General features: G+C 34.2%; 1 protein-coding gene across 1 annotated transcript; it reads right to left on the bottom strand.

The window, feature by feature from the left end:
- Positions 1-7,500: 7,500 nt before the first annotated feature.
- On the bottom strand, positions 7,501-15,421 carry LOC140144081 (uncharacterized). The gene is given in 8 exon segments (XM_072165917.1): positions 7,501-8,849; positions 9,376-9,508; positions 10,039-10,224; positions 10,646-10,792; positions 11,594-11,915; positions 11,917-13,285; positions 14,206-14,362; positions 15,010-15,421. Coding segments are annotated over 8 exon segments (2,919 nt in total). The 5' UTR covers positions 15,316-15,421; the 3' UTR covers positions 7,501-8,550.
- Positions 15,422-15,666: the final 245 nt, after the last annotated feature.

Below are 15,666 nucleotides of genomic sequence, written 5' to 3'. Positions count from 1 at the left end.
AAACTCAATTTTTCCAGGAAAATTTATGATCATTTTTTTCAGGCCCCCCCTAGGAGGGTCAAAATTTTCAGACCCCTCCCCTTTTTGCATCAGGCCCCCCTTACAAGTGTTTGTGAACGGTCCCTAAATATGACAATATCAAGGTAGGGGAAATATAAACTCCCATAACTCAACTTTTACTCTTGATAATGAATTCATCGAACGTTCTGGTATCATTAGTTGTAATGTAGATACAAAGGAAATGTGAGAAAAAACTTCCATGTGTAACAGTGTCAAATATGATAATATTAAGGGTAGGGGAAATATTACCATAACTCAACTTTGGCTGCATTAACTGTGAAGGGGAACACAGGAATACAAATCGTTGCACCAAAATTTGAATGTAGTATACGATTGAGGTTTCTTACGTTAATTGGTGCAATTGGACCATTTTAAAAATTTGACCTTTATTTATGATATTGATATATTCGACGTTATAACCCCTGAACTAAGCTTCGTAGAACTATGACAATTGTCTTTTTTTTAATTCTTAGCGATGAGAGGAACAATTTGAGATTACAACATTACAACATGATAGGATAATTTTTTAGTATTGGCCCCATTATGACCTTCAACCCCTCGTGGGAAACTTAATTGCTTTTAAAATAATGCCAGAAAATGAGAACAATCAAATAGCTACATATTGATGCCAAAATGGAATTCATTTTCGTCAGTGAAACTTGTGTTTTGGTGATTTGTATGTCCCTTTCCCTTAATATTGTCATATTTTACTCTGTTAGACATTGAATATTAACATTTTCATTTTATGTCTATCTACCTGACAACTAATGAATTTTAAGTTGCTTTTAAAATAATACTAGAAAGTTAGAACTATCAAATAGCTACATATTGATGCCAAAATGGAATTCATTTTCGTCAGTGAAACCTGTGTTTTGGTGATTTGTATGTCCCCTTACCCCTTAATATTGTCATATTTTACGCTGTTGGACATTGAATATTAACATTTTCATACATTTTATGTCTATCTACCGGACAACTAATGGCTTAATTGCTTTTAAAATAATACTAGAAGGTTAGAACTATCAAATAGCTACATATTGATACCAAAATGAATTCATTTTCATCAGTAAAACTTGAGTTTGGTTGATTTGTATTTCCCATTACCCCATAATATTGTCATATTTTACGCTGTTAGACATTGAATATTAACATTTTCATACATTTTATGTCTATCTACCGGACAACTAATGGCTTAATTGCTTTTAAAATAATACTAGAAGGTTAGAACTATCAAATAGCTACATATTGATACCAAAATGAATTCATTTTCATCAGTAAAACTTGAGTTTGGGTGATTTGTATGTCCCCTTACCCCTTAATATTGTCATATGTTACGCTGTTAGACATTGAATATTAACATTTTCATACATTTTATGTCTATCTACCGGACAATAAATGGCTTAATTGCTTTTAAAATAATACTAGAAGGTTAGAACTATCAAATAGCTACATATTGATACCAAAATGAATTCATTTTCATCAGTAAAACTTGAGTTTGGGTGATTTGTATGTCCCTTACCCTTAATATTGTCATATGTTACGCTGTTAGACATTGAATATTAACATTTTCATACATTTTATGTCTATCTACCGGACAACTAATGGCTTAATTGCTTTTAAAATAATACTAGAAGGTTAGAACTATCAAATAGCTACATATTGATACCAAAATGAATTCATTTTCATCAGTAAAACTTGAGTTTGGGTGATTTGTATGTCCCCTTACCTCTTAATATTGTCATATGTTACGCTGTTAGACATTGAATATTAACATTTTCATACATTTTATGTCTATCTACCGGACAACTAATGGCTTAATTGCTTTTAAAATAATACTAGAAGGTTAGAACTATCAAATAGCTACATATTGATACCAAAATGAATTCATTTTCATCAGTAAAACTTGAGTTTTGGTGATTTGTATGTCCCCTACACCTTAATATTGTCATATTTTACGCTGTTAGACATTGAATATTAACATTTTTCTCATATTGTATGTTTAACTACCTGATAACTAATGGTTTAATTGTTTTTAAAATAATGCCAGAAAATGAGAACAATCAAATAGCTACATATTGATACCAAAATGGAATTCATTTTCGTCAGTGAAACCTGTGTTTTGGTGATTTGTATGTCCCCTTACCCCTTAATATTGTCATATTTTACGCTGTTAGACATTGAATATTAACATTTTCATACATTTTATGTCTATCTACCGGACAATAAATGGCTTAATTGCTTTTAAAATAATACTAGAAGGTTAGAACTATCAAATAGCTACATATTGATACCAAAATGAATTCATTTTCATCAGTAAAACTTGAGTTTGGGTGATTTGTATGTCCCTTACCCTTAATATTGTCATATGTTACGCTGTTAGACATTGAATATTAACATTTTCATACATTTTATGTCTATCTACCGGACAACTAATGGCTTAATTGCTTTTAAAATAATACTAGAAGGTTAGAACTATCAAATAGCTACATATTGATACCAAAATGAATTCATTTTCATCAGTAAAACTTGAGTTTGGGTGATTTGTATGTCCCTTACCCTTAATATTGTCATATGTTACGCTGTTAGACATTAAAGATTAACATTTTCATACATTTTATGTCTATCTACCGGACAATAAATGGCTTAATTGCTTTTAAAATAATACTAGAAGGTTAGAACTATCAAATAGCTACATATTGATACCAAAATGAATTCATTTTCATCAGTAAAACTTGAGTTTGGGTGATTTGTATGTCCCCTTACCCCTTAATATTGTCATATGTTACGCTGTTAGACATTGAATATTAACATTTTCATACATTTTATGTCTATCTACCGGACAACTAATGGCTTAATTGCTTTTAAAATAATACTAGAAGGTTAGAACTATCAAATAGCTACATATTGATACCAAAATGAATTCATTTTCATCAGTAAAACTTGAGTTTGGGTGATTTGTATGTCCCCTTACCTCTTAATATTGTCATATGTTACGCTGTTAGACATTGAATATTAACATTTTCATACATTTTATGTCTATCTACCGGACAACTAATGGCTTAATTGCTTTTAAAATAATACTAGAAGGTTAGAACTATCAAATAGCTACATATTGATACCAAAATGAATTCATTTTCATCAGTAAAACTTGAGTTTTGGTGATTTGTATGTCCCCTACACCTTAATATTGTCATATTTTACGCTGTTAGACATTGAATATTAACATTTTTCTCATATTGTATGTTTAACTACCTGATAACTAATGGTTTAATTGTTTTTAAAATAATGCCAGAAAATGAGAACAATCAAATAGCTACATATTGATACCAAAATGGAATTCATTTTCGTCAGTGAAACCTGTGTTTTGGTGATTTGTATGTCCTCATCACACTTAATATTGTCATATTTTACGCTGTTAGACATTGAATATTAACATTTTCATACATTTTATGTCTATCTACCGGACAATAAATGGCTTAATTGCTTTTAAAATAATACTAGAAGGTTAGAACTATCAAATAGCTACATATTGATACCAAAATGAATTCATTTTCATCAGTAAAACTTGAGTTTGGGTGATTTATGTCCCTTACCCCTTAATATTGTCATATGTTACGCTGTTAGACATTGAATATTAACATTTTCATACATTTTATGTCTATCTACCGGACAACTAATGGCTTAATTGCTTTTAAAATAATACTAGAAGGTTAGAACTATCAAATAGCTACATATTGATACCAAAATGAATTCATTTTCATCAGTAAAACTTGAGTTTGGGTGATTTGTATGTCCCCTTACCTCTTAATATTGTCATATGTTACGCTGTTAGACATTGAATATTAACATTTTCATACATTTTATGTCTATCTACCGGACAACTAATGGCTTAATTGCTTTTAAAATAATACTAGAAGGTTAGAACTATCAAATAGCTACATATTGATACCAAAATGAATTCATTTTCATCAGTAAAACTTGAGTTTTGGTGATTTGTATGTCCCCTACACCTTAATATTGTCATATTTTACGCTGTTAGACATTGAATATTAACATTTTTCTCATATTGTATGTTTAACTACCTGATAACTAATGGTTTAATTGTTTTTAAAATAATGCCAGAAAATGAGAACAATCAAATAGCTACATATTGATACCAAAATGGAATTCATTTTCGTCAGTGAAACCTGTGTTTTGGTGATTTGTATGTCCCCTTACCCCTTAATATTGTCATATTTTACGCTGTTAGACATTGAATATTAACATTTTCATACATTTTATGTCTATCTACCGGACAATAAATGGCTTAATTGCTTTTAAAATAATACTAGAAGGTTAGAACTATCAAATAGCTACATATTGATACCAAAATGAATTCATTTTCATCAGTAAAACTTGAGTTTGGGTGATTTGTATGTCCCTTACCCTTAATATTGTCATATGTTACGCTGTTAGACATTGAATATTAACATTTTCATACATTTTATGTCTATCTACCGGACAACTAATGGCTTAATTGCTTTTAAAATAATACTAGAAGGTTAGAACTATCAAATAGCTACATATTGATACCAAAATGAATTCATTTTCATCAGTAAAACTTGAGTTTGGGTGATTTGTATGTCCCCTTACCCCTTAATATTGTCATATGTTACGCTGTTAGACATTGAATATTAACATTTTCATACATTTTATGTCTATCTACCGGACAACTAATGGCTTAATTGCTTTTAAAATAATACTAGAAGGTTAGAACTATCAAATAGCTACATATTGATACCAAAATGAATTCATTTTCATCAGTAAAACTTGAGTTTTGGTGTTTGTATGTCCCCTACCCCTTAATATTGTCATATTTTACGCTGTTAGACATTGAATATTAACATTTTTCTCATATTGTATGTTTAACTACCTGATAACTAATGGTTTAATTGTTTTTAAAATAATGCCAGAAAATGAGAACAATCAAATAGCTACATATTGATACCAAAATGGAATTCATTTTCGTCAGTGAAATCTGTGTTTTGGTGATTTGTATGTCCCCTTACCCCTTAATATTGTCATATTTTACGCTGTTAGACATTGAATATTAACATGTTCGTACATTTTATGTCTATCTACCTCACAACTAATGGTTTAATTGCTTTTAAATAATACTAGAAAGTTAGAACTAACAATTAACTACATATTGTTACCAAAATGAATTCATTTTCATCAGTAAAACTTGAGTTTTGGTGATTTGAATATCCCCTACACCTTAATATTGTCATATTTTACGGTACTACACCTGAAAAATTGACATTTTTTAACATTTTATGTCTTTCCAGCTAACAATTAATGGTTATTTTGCTTTAAAAGATTACAACAACCAAATAGCTATATATAAATGCCAAAATGAATGAATTATAATGAATAAATGTCGAGTTACGTTGGTTTGTATGTCCCCTAACCTTTAATATTGTCAAATTTTACGCTGTTACACATTGGAAAATTAACATTTTTATCATATTTTATGTCTATCTTGTGGTTTTTCTGTTAAAAATAATACTGGAAAGTTAGAACAATCAATTAGCTACATGTTGATACCAAAATGAATTCATTATTATGAGTAAAGGTTGAGTTATGGTGGTTTTTATTTCCCCTACCCCTTAATAATGCCATATTTGACATGGTTATACATAGAAAAGTAACCTTTTCTCACATTTTATGGCTATCCACCTGACAATTAATGTTTGCTTTGCTTTAAAATAATACTAACACGTTTGAACAATCAATTAGCTACATATTAATTCGAAAATGAATTCCTTATCATGAGTTGAAGTTGAGTTTATATTTCCCCTACCCCTTAATATTGTTACACACGCTGCTACATGTGGAAAAGTAACTATTTTTTTTACATTTTCAGTCTATTTTTCTGACAAACAGCGGTTGATCTCACACCCACACATATAAATATTCAAAATATTACATGAATGGCAACTTAACAAACAAATTTTGTTAATAGAACTTATATAGTTCAGCCGAGTGACATATTAAAACATGTAAAACACCCCAACCCTGAACCCTATACACACCCCGCACCCACCACACCTCCCCCCCCCCCCCACACACACCTACCCCAAACCCACACAACACAAACCAACATGCAAGCAAACATGCACATACATAAATATTTGAACCAGAACATCAAAGTTTGCCTAGATATGCTTGATATTAAAAACAAAATTAAAAAAAGGAAACTTAATTAATTTTGAAAATAGAAATTGGCACAATAGTAAAATTTGAAGCCAATGTCACAAAAACACCCACCCTGCGCATTGTTGTGAAAAATCTGATTTTTCACTGGTGTATGGACTGGCCACTTCCAATCATGATCAAATGAAACCTAGGTTTGCTTTCAAATAATACTAGGCAGTTAGAACAATCAATTAGCTACATATTCATACCAAAATAAATTCATTATTATGAGTAAAAGTTGAGTTATGAGAATTTATATCTCCCCTACCCCTTAATTTTGTCCTATTTTTGGTGATTTTATGCGATTATACGTCCACACATAAAATGATCTGTAAAAAAAAAGTGATACCACAATTTGAGTCCACTACCTACCTAGCAGTGATCTAGAGGGTCCATACTAACTACCTATGGTGTCAAACCTTGTATGTAGTGGAGGGTGAACGAAGTCATTTTTTTGAGGTTGCTGCTCCTGTACTATACGCAGTAAAAACATTTACGAAATTTAAATCAAACATATCTAGCTCTTTTAAGGTGACAGAAAAAACAACAATAAGTTCTATGCGCCCAACCGATCGACCCAGATTTTACTTTTTAGGTATTTTTTGGCAGACTCTTGGCCGAAGTTGATTGATTTTGACCAGATTTTTTGTTTTAAAAAATTCAAAACATTTTCAATATTTGTTTGCACAGTGATCTTTAGGATCATTTAGAGTCTCCAGAAAATGAAAAAAAAACAGGCCTTCAAAATCCTTGACAATTCACGGCGCCCATAGAACAAGAGCTTTTTTTTTTTTTTCTCACCTTTTGTGAAAAGAATATTTAAAATGTCCCAAATCATTAAATACCAATGAAAAAGGTTTGTCACCTTTTATTGTTTACATTTTGGAAATACATATAATCTATTTCTTTCAAGTTAACAATATAATGTCAAAATTTTGTCACAGTTTTATGTTTACAACAACGGTTATTTGTCGTAATTACAGTTTCCAGTAAATAAGAACTAATTATCAGTGTTATCTTCATGTACAGGAAACTTGGTGCATGGATGTACACTGGTATCATAGACTATAAAACACTTATTGTATCATTCAACTTGCATCTTGATATACCTGTACATGTATATTATTGCGTGCAATACACATACATTTGCGTATCATATCTTACCAAGTTTATTTGGATGAAGAATCTTTCTCATGAGTCGGTTTTTAAGATTCATATTTACTTTTCTGTATCTGTACATAGGCACATAATGAAGGTTAGATTAATAATGCAATTCATATACAACATGTACAATGTAGGCCTTGCATAGCTTGGGCTATTTTTAATAAATTTCATCACAAAATGTTGTGAATTCAAGATACTTATTGGCCTTCAATGCTGTAATGCTGTGAGTATTCTACCATTAATTACCAAGGCAAAAATAATTGTGTTGCCCTATATATGTTTGTTCTCTCTCTCTCTCTCTCTTCCTATGCAAACTCAACCATTTTAAACCTTCAATGAGAGGTATATGTTTTTTTAACATGTCAAAAGAGAGGAAAACACATTATTATTGCTGGTTGTATTTTCTATGCTGAGTGGATATTAAAGTTTCATCCACAACAAAAAGAGCGGCCAAAAATTGTCCATCATTCAGGTCAGTCCGGTAAGGGCAACTCAAGTGTTTTTAGCCAAATTGTCACTTATTGGACCCACAGATCCTCACAGTATACATTGTAGTTCCGGCAAAAAATCTAAATGATTGATGTCTAAAAACACACATTTATGTTTGTCTTTAAAGCGCACAAAATCAGCAGAAGACAAGTACGCAATACTGCCTACAGTACTATTTATGCAAACATGGACAAGTACTAAAATTCCCTCTTGTTTGCCACAGCAAAAAGTTCAGACAAAATGTACGTATCCTGTCGTTTCTCAAATCTTGAAAACAAAACAACTTTACTGGTTGTAGAACTCTAGGTATACATTCTTTGTTTACAGAGTATTTGAGCCTTATTAATGTACACTTTTTTTAAGTAACATGTACATGTACCTTGTATAAGTCAGTGTATGGACAAACATGCTTTTTATCAGGAATAAAGCATCAGTTCAGAAATTAAACATTACATTTTCTGTGTCTCTCTATTCAGTCTTTACTGGACATCTACTAATTACTAAGTACTTAATTACTCTACAGCTCCATAAATTTGCAGCATTTTGCAAACATCTTCCATCCATAATGTTCTGTATAGCTGAATGGGAAGTGGAGGAAGATCAACGTTTTTTAACATTTTTTCTGGTTCTCTTTGGTAGAATTGTGTTGTCAATGGAAAGTTTCACAGTTTCTTGTTTAGTGTTACCACCCATATTCTTGATGTTTTGGGAACTCCTCAACCGCTGGGTATTCATCAGCTCGTCAAACCTTGCTGCGTTTGGTGCTTCATTACCTCCACGCATTTGCCTTTGGTTGCCAAAGCAGCTTTCCAAAGGGTCTTGGTTAAATCTTTCACTCAGCAGAAACTGAACACCTGGCTGCTGCAGAAGGAATCTTGCAACTCCTACAAACCCGCGTGCTGTAGAAAGACAAGAGAAAGTAGTTGGGATTTGTAATAGTCAGGTAGGGTAGCAACAATTTTTTGAGACATGTGGACAGCCCTGACAACAGCGTCAAATTTGGAACTTTTATCCGGGCTGTCCGCATCATTTTGTTAAGCTGCCTGACTTTAAGTTCATTTGCCAGTGCATTTCAAATTAAAATTAGTGCAAGGTTCACAGATGTAACTTTACTGGATTTAGCAGGAAACTCAGATCTAGGGCCATAATTTTTTTTTTTTTTTTCTTCTGGAATTTGATGATACTTCAGCATATAAAAGTTTATTTTAGCGTGACAGATTCAAAACTTTTAATGAACTGCCTGTGATAAAACCAACGAAATTCATTACACCAATGGTGTAAACCCATTTTATTGCTATGGGAAGTAAAGTAATTCTATTACATCGTATACTGTCTATGGTTACATCACTACTTATGCGATGAATAATTTAATCCTTTGAATGAAACCACACCCACAATATGTTATGGCACAATTGTTAGGTTTACCTGTTCTGTACAACCCTATTTGGGTTTCCTGTGTTATCATCATCTTGTTCTGTTCTGTTTTTGATAGCCCGGTTCGGGCTTGAACTTTTTGCTTCCACTCATCCAGGTAGCCTATGAAGTCCCTTTCTAGCCACTGAAAAGAAATTCAAAAGATGTGTACATAACTGCAAAAATTTTGGACAGAAACACACCCCACATCCTACATTGTATGGTAGAAATACAAATGTAGTGCATGTACACTCACACACCATCAGTTATGTACAAATATCCTCATCCCCACAAGGATTGTTTTGTGTTTTCTTTTAAAATTCACAAAAGGTCATTGTTTTCAATTTAGGATTCATTTTTGATACAAAATTGTGCAAAATTTGTCCCAGTCTCAATGAATCGCCCTCGTTTTAGGAGCCTTCTCAACACATGACCGCTTGTTGAGGTCATCCCTGGATCTTCCATCCATAGTTTATTCAAGATATAAATTTCAATTGGTGATTGCTAGTAATGTATACTGTAAAAGTGGTTATTAACACGCTACGATAATTCATGTTCAGTGTTGCTGCCACAAAAATAAAAATGTGTGAATTTATAAACAAGTGGCTCAAAATCTGCAAAGCACAAAAATAACCACTTTCACAGTATTCAGTAATATTAAAATTGCATTCATACCTTCAAGCGTTCATCTTCTACCGACTCATAGGGCATCAGATTGTCTTTTCTTTTGACATACCATTCACGTCTACTTCTGACATTCAGGAGGTCAAAAAATTTGTCAAATATACGGACAAATTCCACTGTTGCAGTAGAGGAAGGTTGATACAGCTCAATGGCATTTGCTACTGAGCTACTCAGGACCTGTTATGCATAAAAAAATGAAACAAACTAAGAAAAGGAAAAAAAACCGGTTCTACGGGCCTGACCGACTGTTTTGGAGAACCCAGCAATTAGCAGTTTTGGAGCCACTGAAACTGAAAGAGTTTAGAAAATAGGTTTGCAAAAAAATCTTCTGATTTTTTTTCTTCAGATTTTGGTGAAATTTTAGGGTAATTTTAGCCAGACCAACCAACCCTACTTGAAAGGTCCGTACGCCCATAGAACAGGGGTTTTTAGTCGCCTATTCATGCTAAAACAGAGAATTTGTACACACAAAACAATTTAGTTTAATGCTCAAAACTCCTCATAAAAGCTGATGACATCATGTTGTATGCATGTACAAGAAATAAATTCTTCTTAAAAATAAATTTTTGCATATTCACAATAACATTTTGTTCCTTACCTGAGCAGCCAAAGACACTTTCATTCTGCTGAATGAGTTCAGTGCAACATGTTCATGTTTCAGTTTTTTGTTCAGGTACAGACCATTCATGTTCACATTTTCTTTGTATAGCTGCTCCAGGTGTGTCCATGATATATTGCTACCATTCTGAAATTAAATATTCATTCATTATGATTTCATGCAGTCATACAGGGTTTAGGTGTAGAAAAAAGGTACAATTGCCGAATATGGTGCAACTTGAGTCCAGTCCTCGTTTACAGAGTTTAGGGTTGGGGTATGGCAGTCTTGTTACAAGACTGCCATGAGATGCACCCTATTCGGTAATCGCTCCGAAAAAAGTTCTAAGGATTAACAATTTTTTATAGATAGTTTATGGCAAAATCTGTAAAAAAATCTCAAATTTTATCCGCAACATATTTTCTCGAAAATTTTAATTTCATACAGCCCAGTAGAACAAAGGATTATTTTTGTCACTGTTATTCTAGCCAATATAGAAACATTGATCCTCACAAATTTGTTTCAATATTTATTATATTTTTCATAAGCATGAACAGAAATCAAGTTTGTAAAATTAGAAATTAAATCCTTCAATATTCGTGGACAAGTGAAAGAAGCACAGACACTCTGTCAGGTGAAATTACAATAAACATGTTATTTGAAAATACAATTCTTAACACAAATACATCATCATGCATAATTTTTATTGTGATATGAACTTGATTTAATGACATCCTGCTAAGGGAGCGATCGTTATTTATGGCGGGGGAATGGGTAAATTTAGGGGGAACACAAAAAATGTTTGTGGTCTGGAGGGGGAACCTGAAATTTTAGTTGAACCAGGAGGGGGATTGTTAAATTTTAAATATATTTTTGCCAAAAGACCCATTCCCCCCTGCCGTAAATAACGATTGGTCCCTAAATGGGTTAAAACGGTTTTACTATACCTACCCATAACATGCGTGTCCTGTTATGTGCAAAAGAATGTGACCACGAGTTGCGCACACATTTCACAAGATGTGGTAGATCAGTGAGCAGGAAAACCTTTCTGGTATGGTCCTCCGCGTACGGATTTAAAGTTTCAAATGCTGGAGTTGAAGTGGTGCTGTTGTGGGCGCTGTTCATGTCATAGAACTTTCTATTAGTCCCTGCCCCATCTGATGTTATTGCTACCACCTTGATGCCAGCCATTTCCAGTGCCTCGATTGCTTCCCAACAAATAGAAAAAATTTCATCGGCAGTTGTGCTGCTTGTTGGGAAATGTAAAGTTCCAAAATAATCCGCGGACCATCAGCACAAACATTTGATTGGCTATGGCTGCTTCTGGTTTTGTCTCTTTCTTAAGCACACTTTCTATGTCCCGGAGTTGATTGTTGAAGTCCCCTAAGTCTGTGAAACCGACCAGGCGTCCAGTTGACTTTTGGTACACCAAGTCGGATCTAATTTTCATTTCGTCATGGACGAGAACTACGAATTTCTGATATGGCAGCCTTTCTTCAAAATTCATTTCTCTTTTGAGTTGCTTGATTGCTGCTGCTGTCAAACCACTTGTGGGCTTTGTCCAATGCACATAGTCTCTGAGGGTGGTATCTGATGGCAATTTGATAACGCCTGATGATTTGATAATGTTAAATGCCTTTTTTGAGGCAAACCAGAGGTGCAAACACCATTTTATCACCATTGGGTGCCATCTCATCCCTTTCTGGTTTCTTAGTTCAGCAGCTTGCCTCTGCTGATTCCAAAACAGCTTACCGAAAGAGTCAGGCTGATGGTCATTAAGCATTTCGGCCATTTTGTCGTTGTTTTGCACCATAACTTGGTGCAAAGCATTGGATGTGGACGAGCCAATATCAACTCCATCACTTTGGACAATTCTGTCCACCCTGGCCTGTACGCGCCTTATCCTGGTTTGCAAATTCTTCTTTGCCCTGGCCAGACTTTGGCACCTTTGCTGCAGTTCCTGTACTTTCAAACTTCCGAACTTGACACTACTGCTTGATGACAGTCTATCTGTGCTTGCTTGCTTGCTTGCTGCCGAGTCACGGGCACGCAACCTGTTGCTGATCTGTACACAAACCTGGCATCTGCTTCCTTGTTGATGCACTAACATCTTGCAGTTTGCTGATCGCAAAGTCGAGTTGTACACAGTTCCGTCTACCATAACCGTATGATTATGCTGGATCCAATCATTACCAACCCTGCCATCTTTCACAAATTTATGATAGTCAATATTTGGGTACCCTACGCACACATGGAGAGAATGCACCGTTTCGATCAATTTTGGTGCAGTTTGTGAATCGACTGACGTTGCAAAGTTTTTAAGTTCTGACTGTACTTCTACGCCCATAATTCTGACAGTCCAGCTTCCGTTTTCCCTAATTATAACAGACTTTACAACATCTGGGTCCTTTTGGGGATTAAATTGTTCCATCCATAAAAACATGCATCCGTCTTCGAGTGGACGTGAAAACCAACCACAAGGTGGAGAGGGCATAATAACAGATGGTTTAGGATTGTGAACATGCTGATCATAAGAAGACACAAGTTTCTGATGGCACCGAGACATGTATGGAGAGGTTTCGCCATTAGCAGTGGTGGTTGTAAATGGTGAATATGTGTGGTACCACAGAGAGTAGCTGGATCCTGTACAGAAAACCAATTGTTAGATAACTTAAAAAGAACACTGTTTCCATGAATCAAAAATGTAGCATGGAAATCACAATTCAAGGAATTCCAAGTTGTTGTTTTTATTTTAAATTTTTCAGATCATATTTAAATGTAAGGGTATATGCCTCCCCCATCATGGCCATTGGTTAATCTTAAGCTGTCAGTAAGGCAAAAAAAAAGTTTGTCTCAATTGCGCATTTGTAAAATCGCCCGATTAGAAAAAAAAAAGAAATGCAGAATTTTTTGTGATTAAAAAAAAAAAAAAAAAAAATTCTGGAAACATTTGGCAAGATTTGTGGAGCTTGCCAAAAGAAATTTAGGTTCAATAATTTTTTGTGAACTGCATGTGCATGTAGTTTGAAGAAGCAAAATACATGTTCCCCCCCCACTAATAAAATGGCCGTTTACATCCTTAGTTTAGTATATATCTATAGACGTGTGTTAATAAAACTTGTGAAAATCTAGGTCCGAGGAACACAACCCCTCCCCCCACCAAAAAAACAAACACACTTTTCAGATTCTTGAGCGCACTGGGTAAAAAAATTGGGGTCAACAATTCGGCATAAAAAATCCCGTTGGTACATTAGCAAGTTTGTGCTCACCCCTCCCCCGATCTGAAAACCTGGCTATGCCACTGTCTAAGCATGATCTTAGGCTTGAGAACCACAGCCCAAGATTTTTTTTTTATGAAAATAAAGTGGATTGATTTTGACTGAAATTTCAGGAACAAATTTGTTTGTTTTTTTCAAATAAATATGTTTTCTCAATGGGAATCCATAATAAGTTATACTACGAGTACAATGTCGGTAATTGCACCGGTTCCTGCGTGAGTGGTCAAGTTTGACAGATGAAATTAATAAGTTGCACAAAAAGTGTTTCCCTTCAAGCACTTTTACCTTCAGCAGATGATCTATCACTTTGATTCAAGTCCTGTGCTTCCTCAGATATATGTACCATTGGAGCTTCATCTTCAACAGTTCCTGCCATAGATAGTGGTGGCATTTGTGATGGTCCTGGAGTATCAACATCTCCTTCTTGCAGCAGTGGATGATTCTGTTGTAAAGATATGAAAACATGGTTGTATCAAAATTATGCTTCTTAGGCGATGGGAAAAAACCCCATTAATTCCACCAGCCCGACCGATCACGACTTTTGCATTTTGGCGATTATTGTCTTGTTTTGAAAACCTTATCATGCTGTATGCATGTAAAATCACAGATAGATGAAGAGAAACCAGCATGATTTGTTTTGTTTTTCAATTTTGTGTGGGTGTGTGTGTGTGTTTTCATGAGATAAATTTGGATTTATTTTCACTGAAATTCCACCAGCCCGACAAATCCTGGTACGCCTCTGTCTCGCACCAAGCATTTCCAAAAAGTTGACAGCCCTGCGTATACGTATGTTGCGGCAATTCGCAATGCAGGGTCTATTCTATTAATAACGTATTTAAAGTAATATTATTACTTCCTGGCCATACATGAATATTGCCAGCCCAGTTGCCCTGGTACTGATATTGGCAAGATTGCAATTTTCTTGACAGCCGTATTTATTAGAATTAAGATGTTAAATTATAAAAAATTACCAGAACATTACATCACATATATTTATATATACACTGAAATAAGCAAGAGCAAACGCTATACAGATAAAGAACTTTGCAATTAATCAATATTCGGATGGATGGACGAATTTAAGCTTACCTGTTTTAACTGATTCTCTGCATGCTGTACACATTCCACACAGAACTTTGGATTCTTTCCCTTTCGTATTTCAAACAAGTCCTTTATCGCCTTTCTTGGAGTTGGATGTACAAAGCTTAAATATTCATCTGGTGCTTTACCTGTCCACGATTCGTGCAATTTATTGGCACAATTCACTCGCAAGTTACCACCGATGCAAATGTTAGCCAAAGTGCCTGCGATGAACAACGCGATTGTGAAAAGATACCACAAACTTGCATGGCCAAAACTATAATCAAATGCCTCAGAAGGCCGAAACGGCGGCATTTTTGAGAAATAAAATGCCTATTATCTTCAGAAAATGTTACAAACTGATTCAAAACTATGATCTACACGCTGAATTATCCGAAAGAAATCATGAAATGGCCCTTTGTTTTCGATTCACGTGTGTGCAATTCATTCGATTTGTTTACTTTTGGGTCTGATTCCCGACGCTATCTATTCTAAACGCTCCAACCGAATTTGATGGGAGTTTTTTTAGAAGCCAGCAAAAATATTTCTCTTGAAGTTTAGATGGCTTTCGTGATTTTCAATCAGAGCAAATTCCCGTAGCAAATCAATGAAGGGGAGCTTGTTTGAGCCATTGGATAACACGGGACCGAGCAAACCCGGAAGTTT

This window comes from Amphiura filiformis, unplaced genomic scaffold (genome assembly GCF_039555335.1).
Source record: "Amphiura filiformis unplaced genomic scaffold, Afil_fr2py scaffold_39, whole genome shotgun sequence".
Classification (NCBI taxonomy): Eukaryota; Metazoa; Echinodermata; class Ophiuroidea; order Amphilepidida; family Amphiuridae; genus Amphiura; species Amphiura filiformis.
This window is presented reverse-complemented; position numbering and strand designations above follow the sequence as displayed.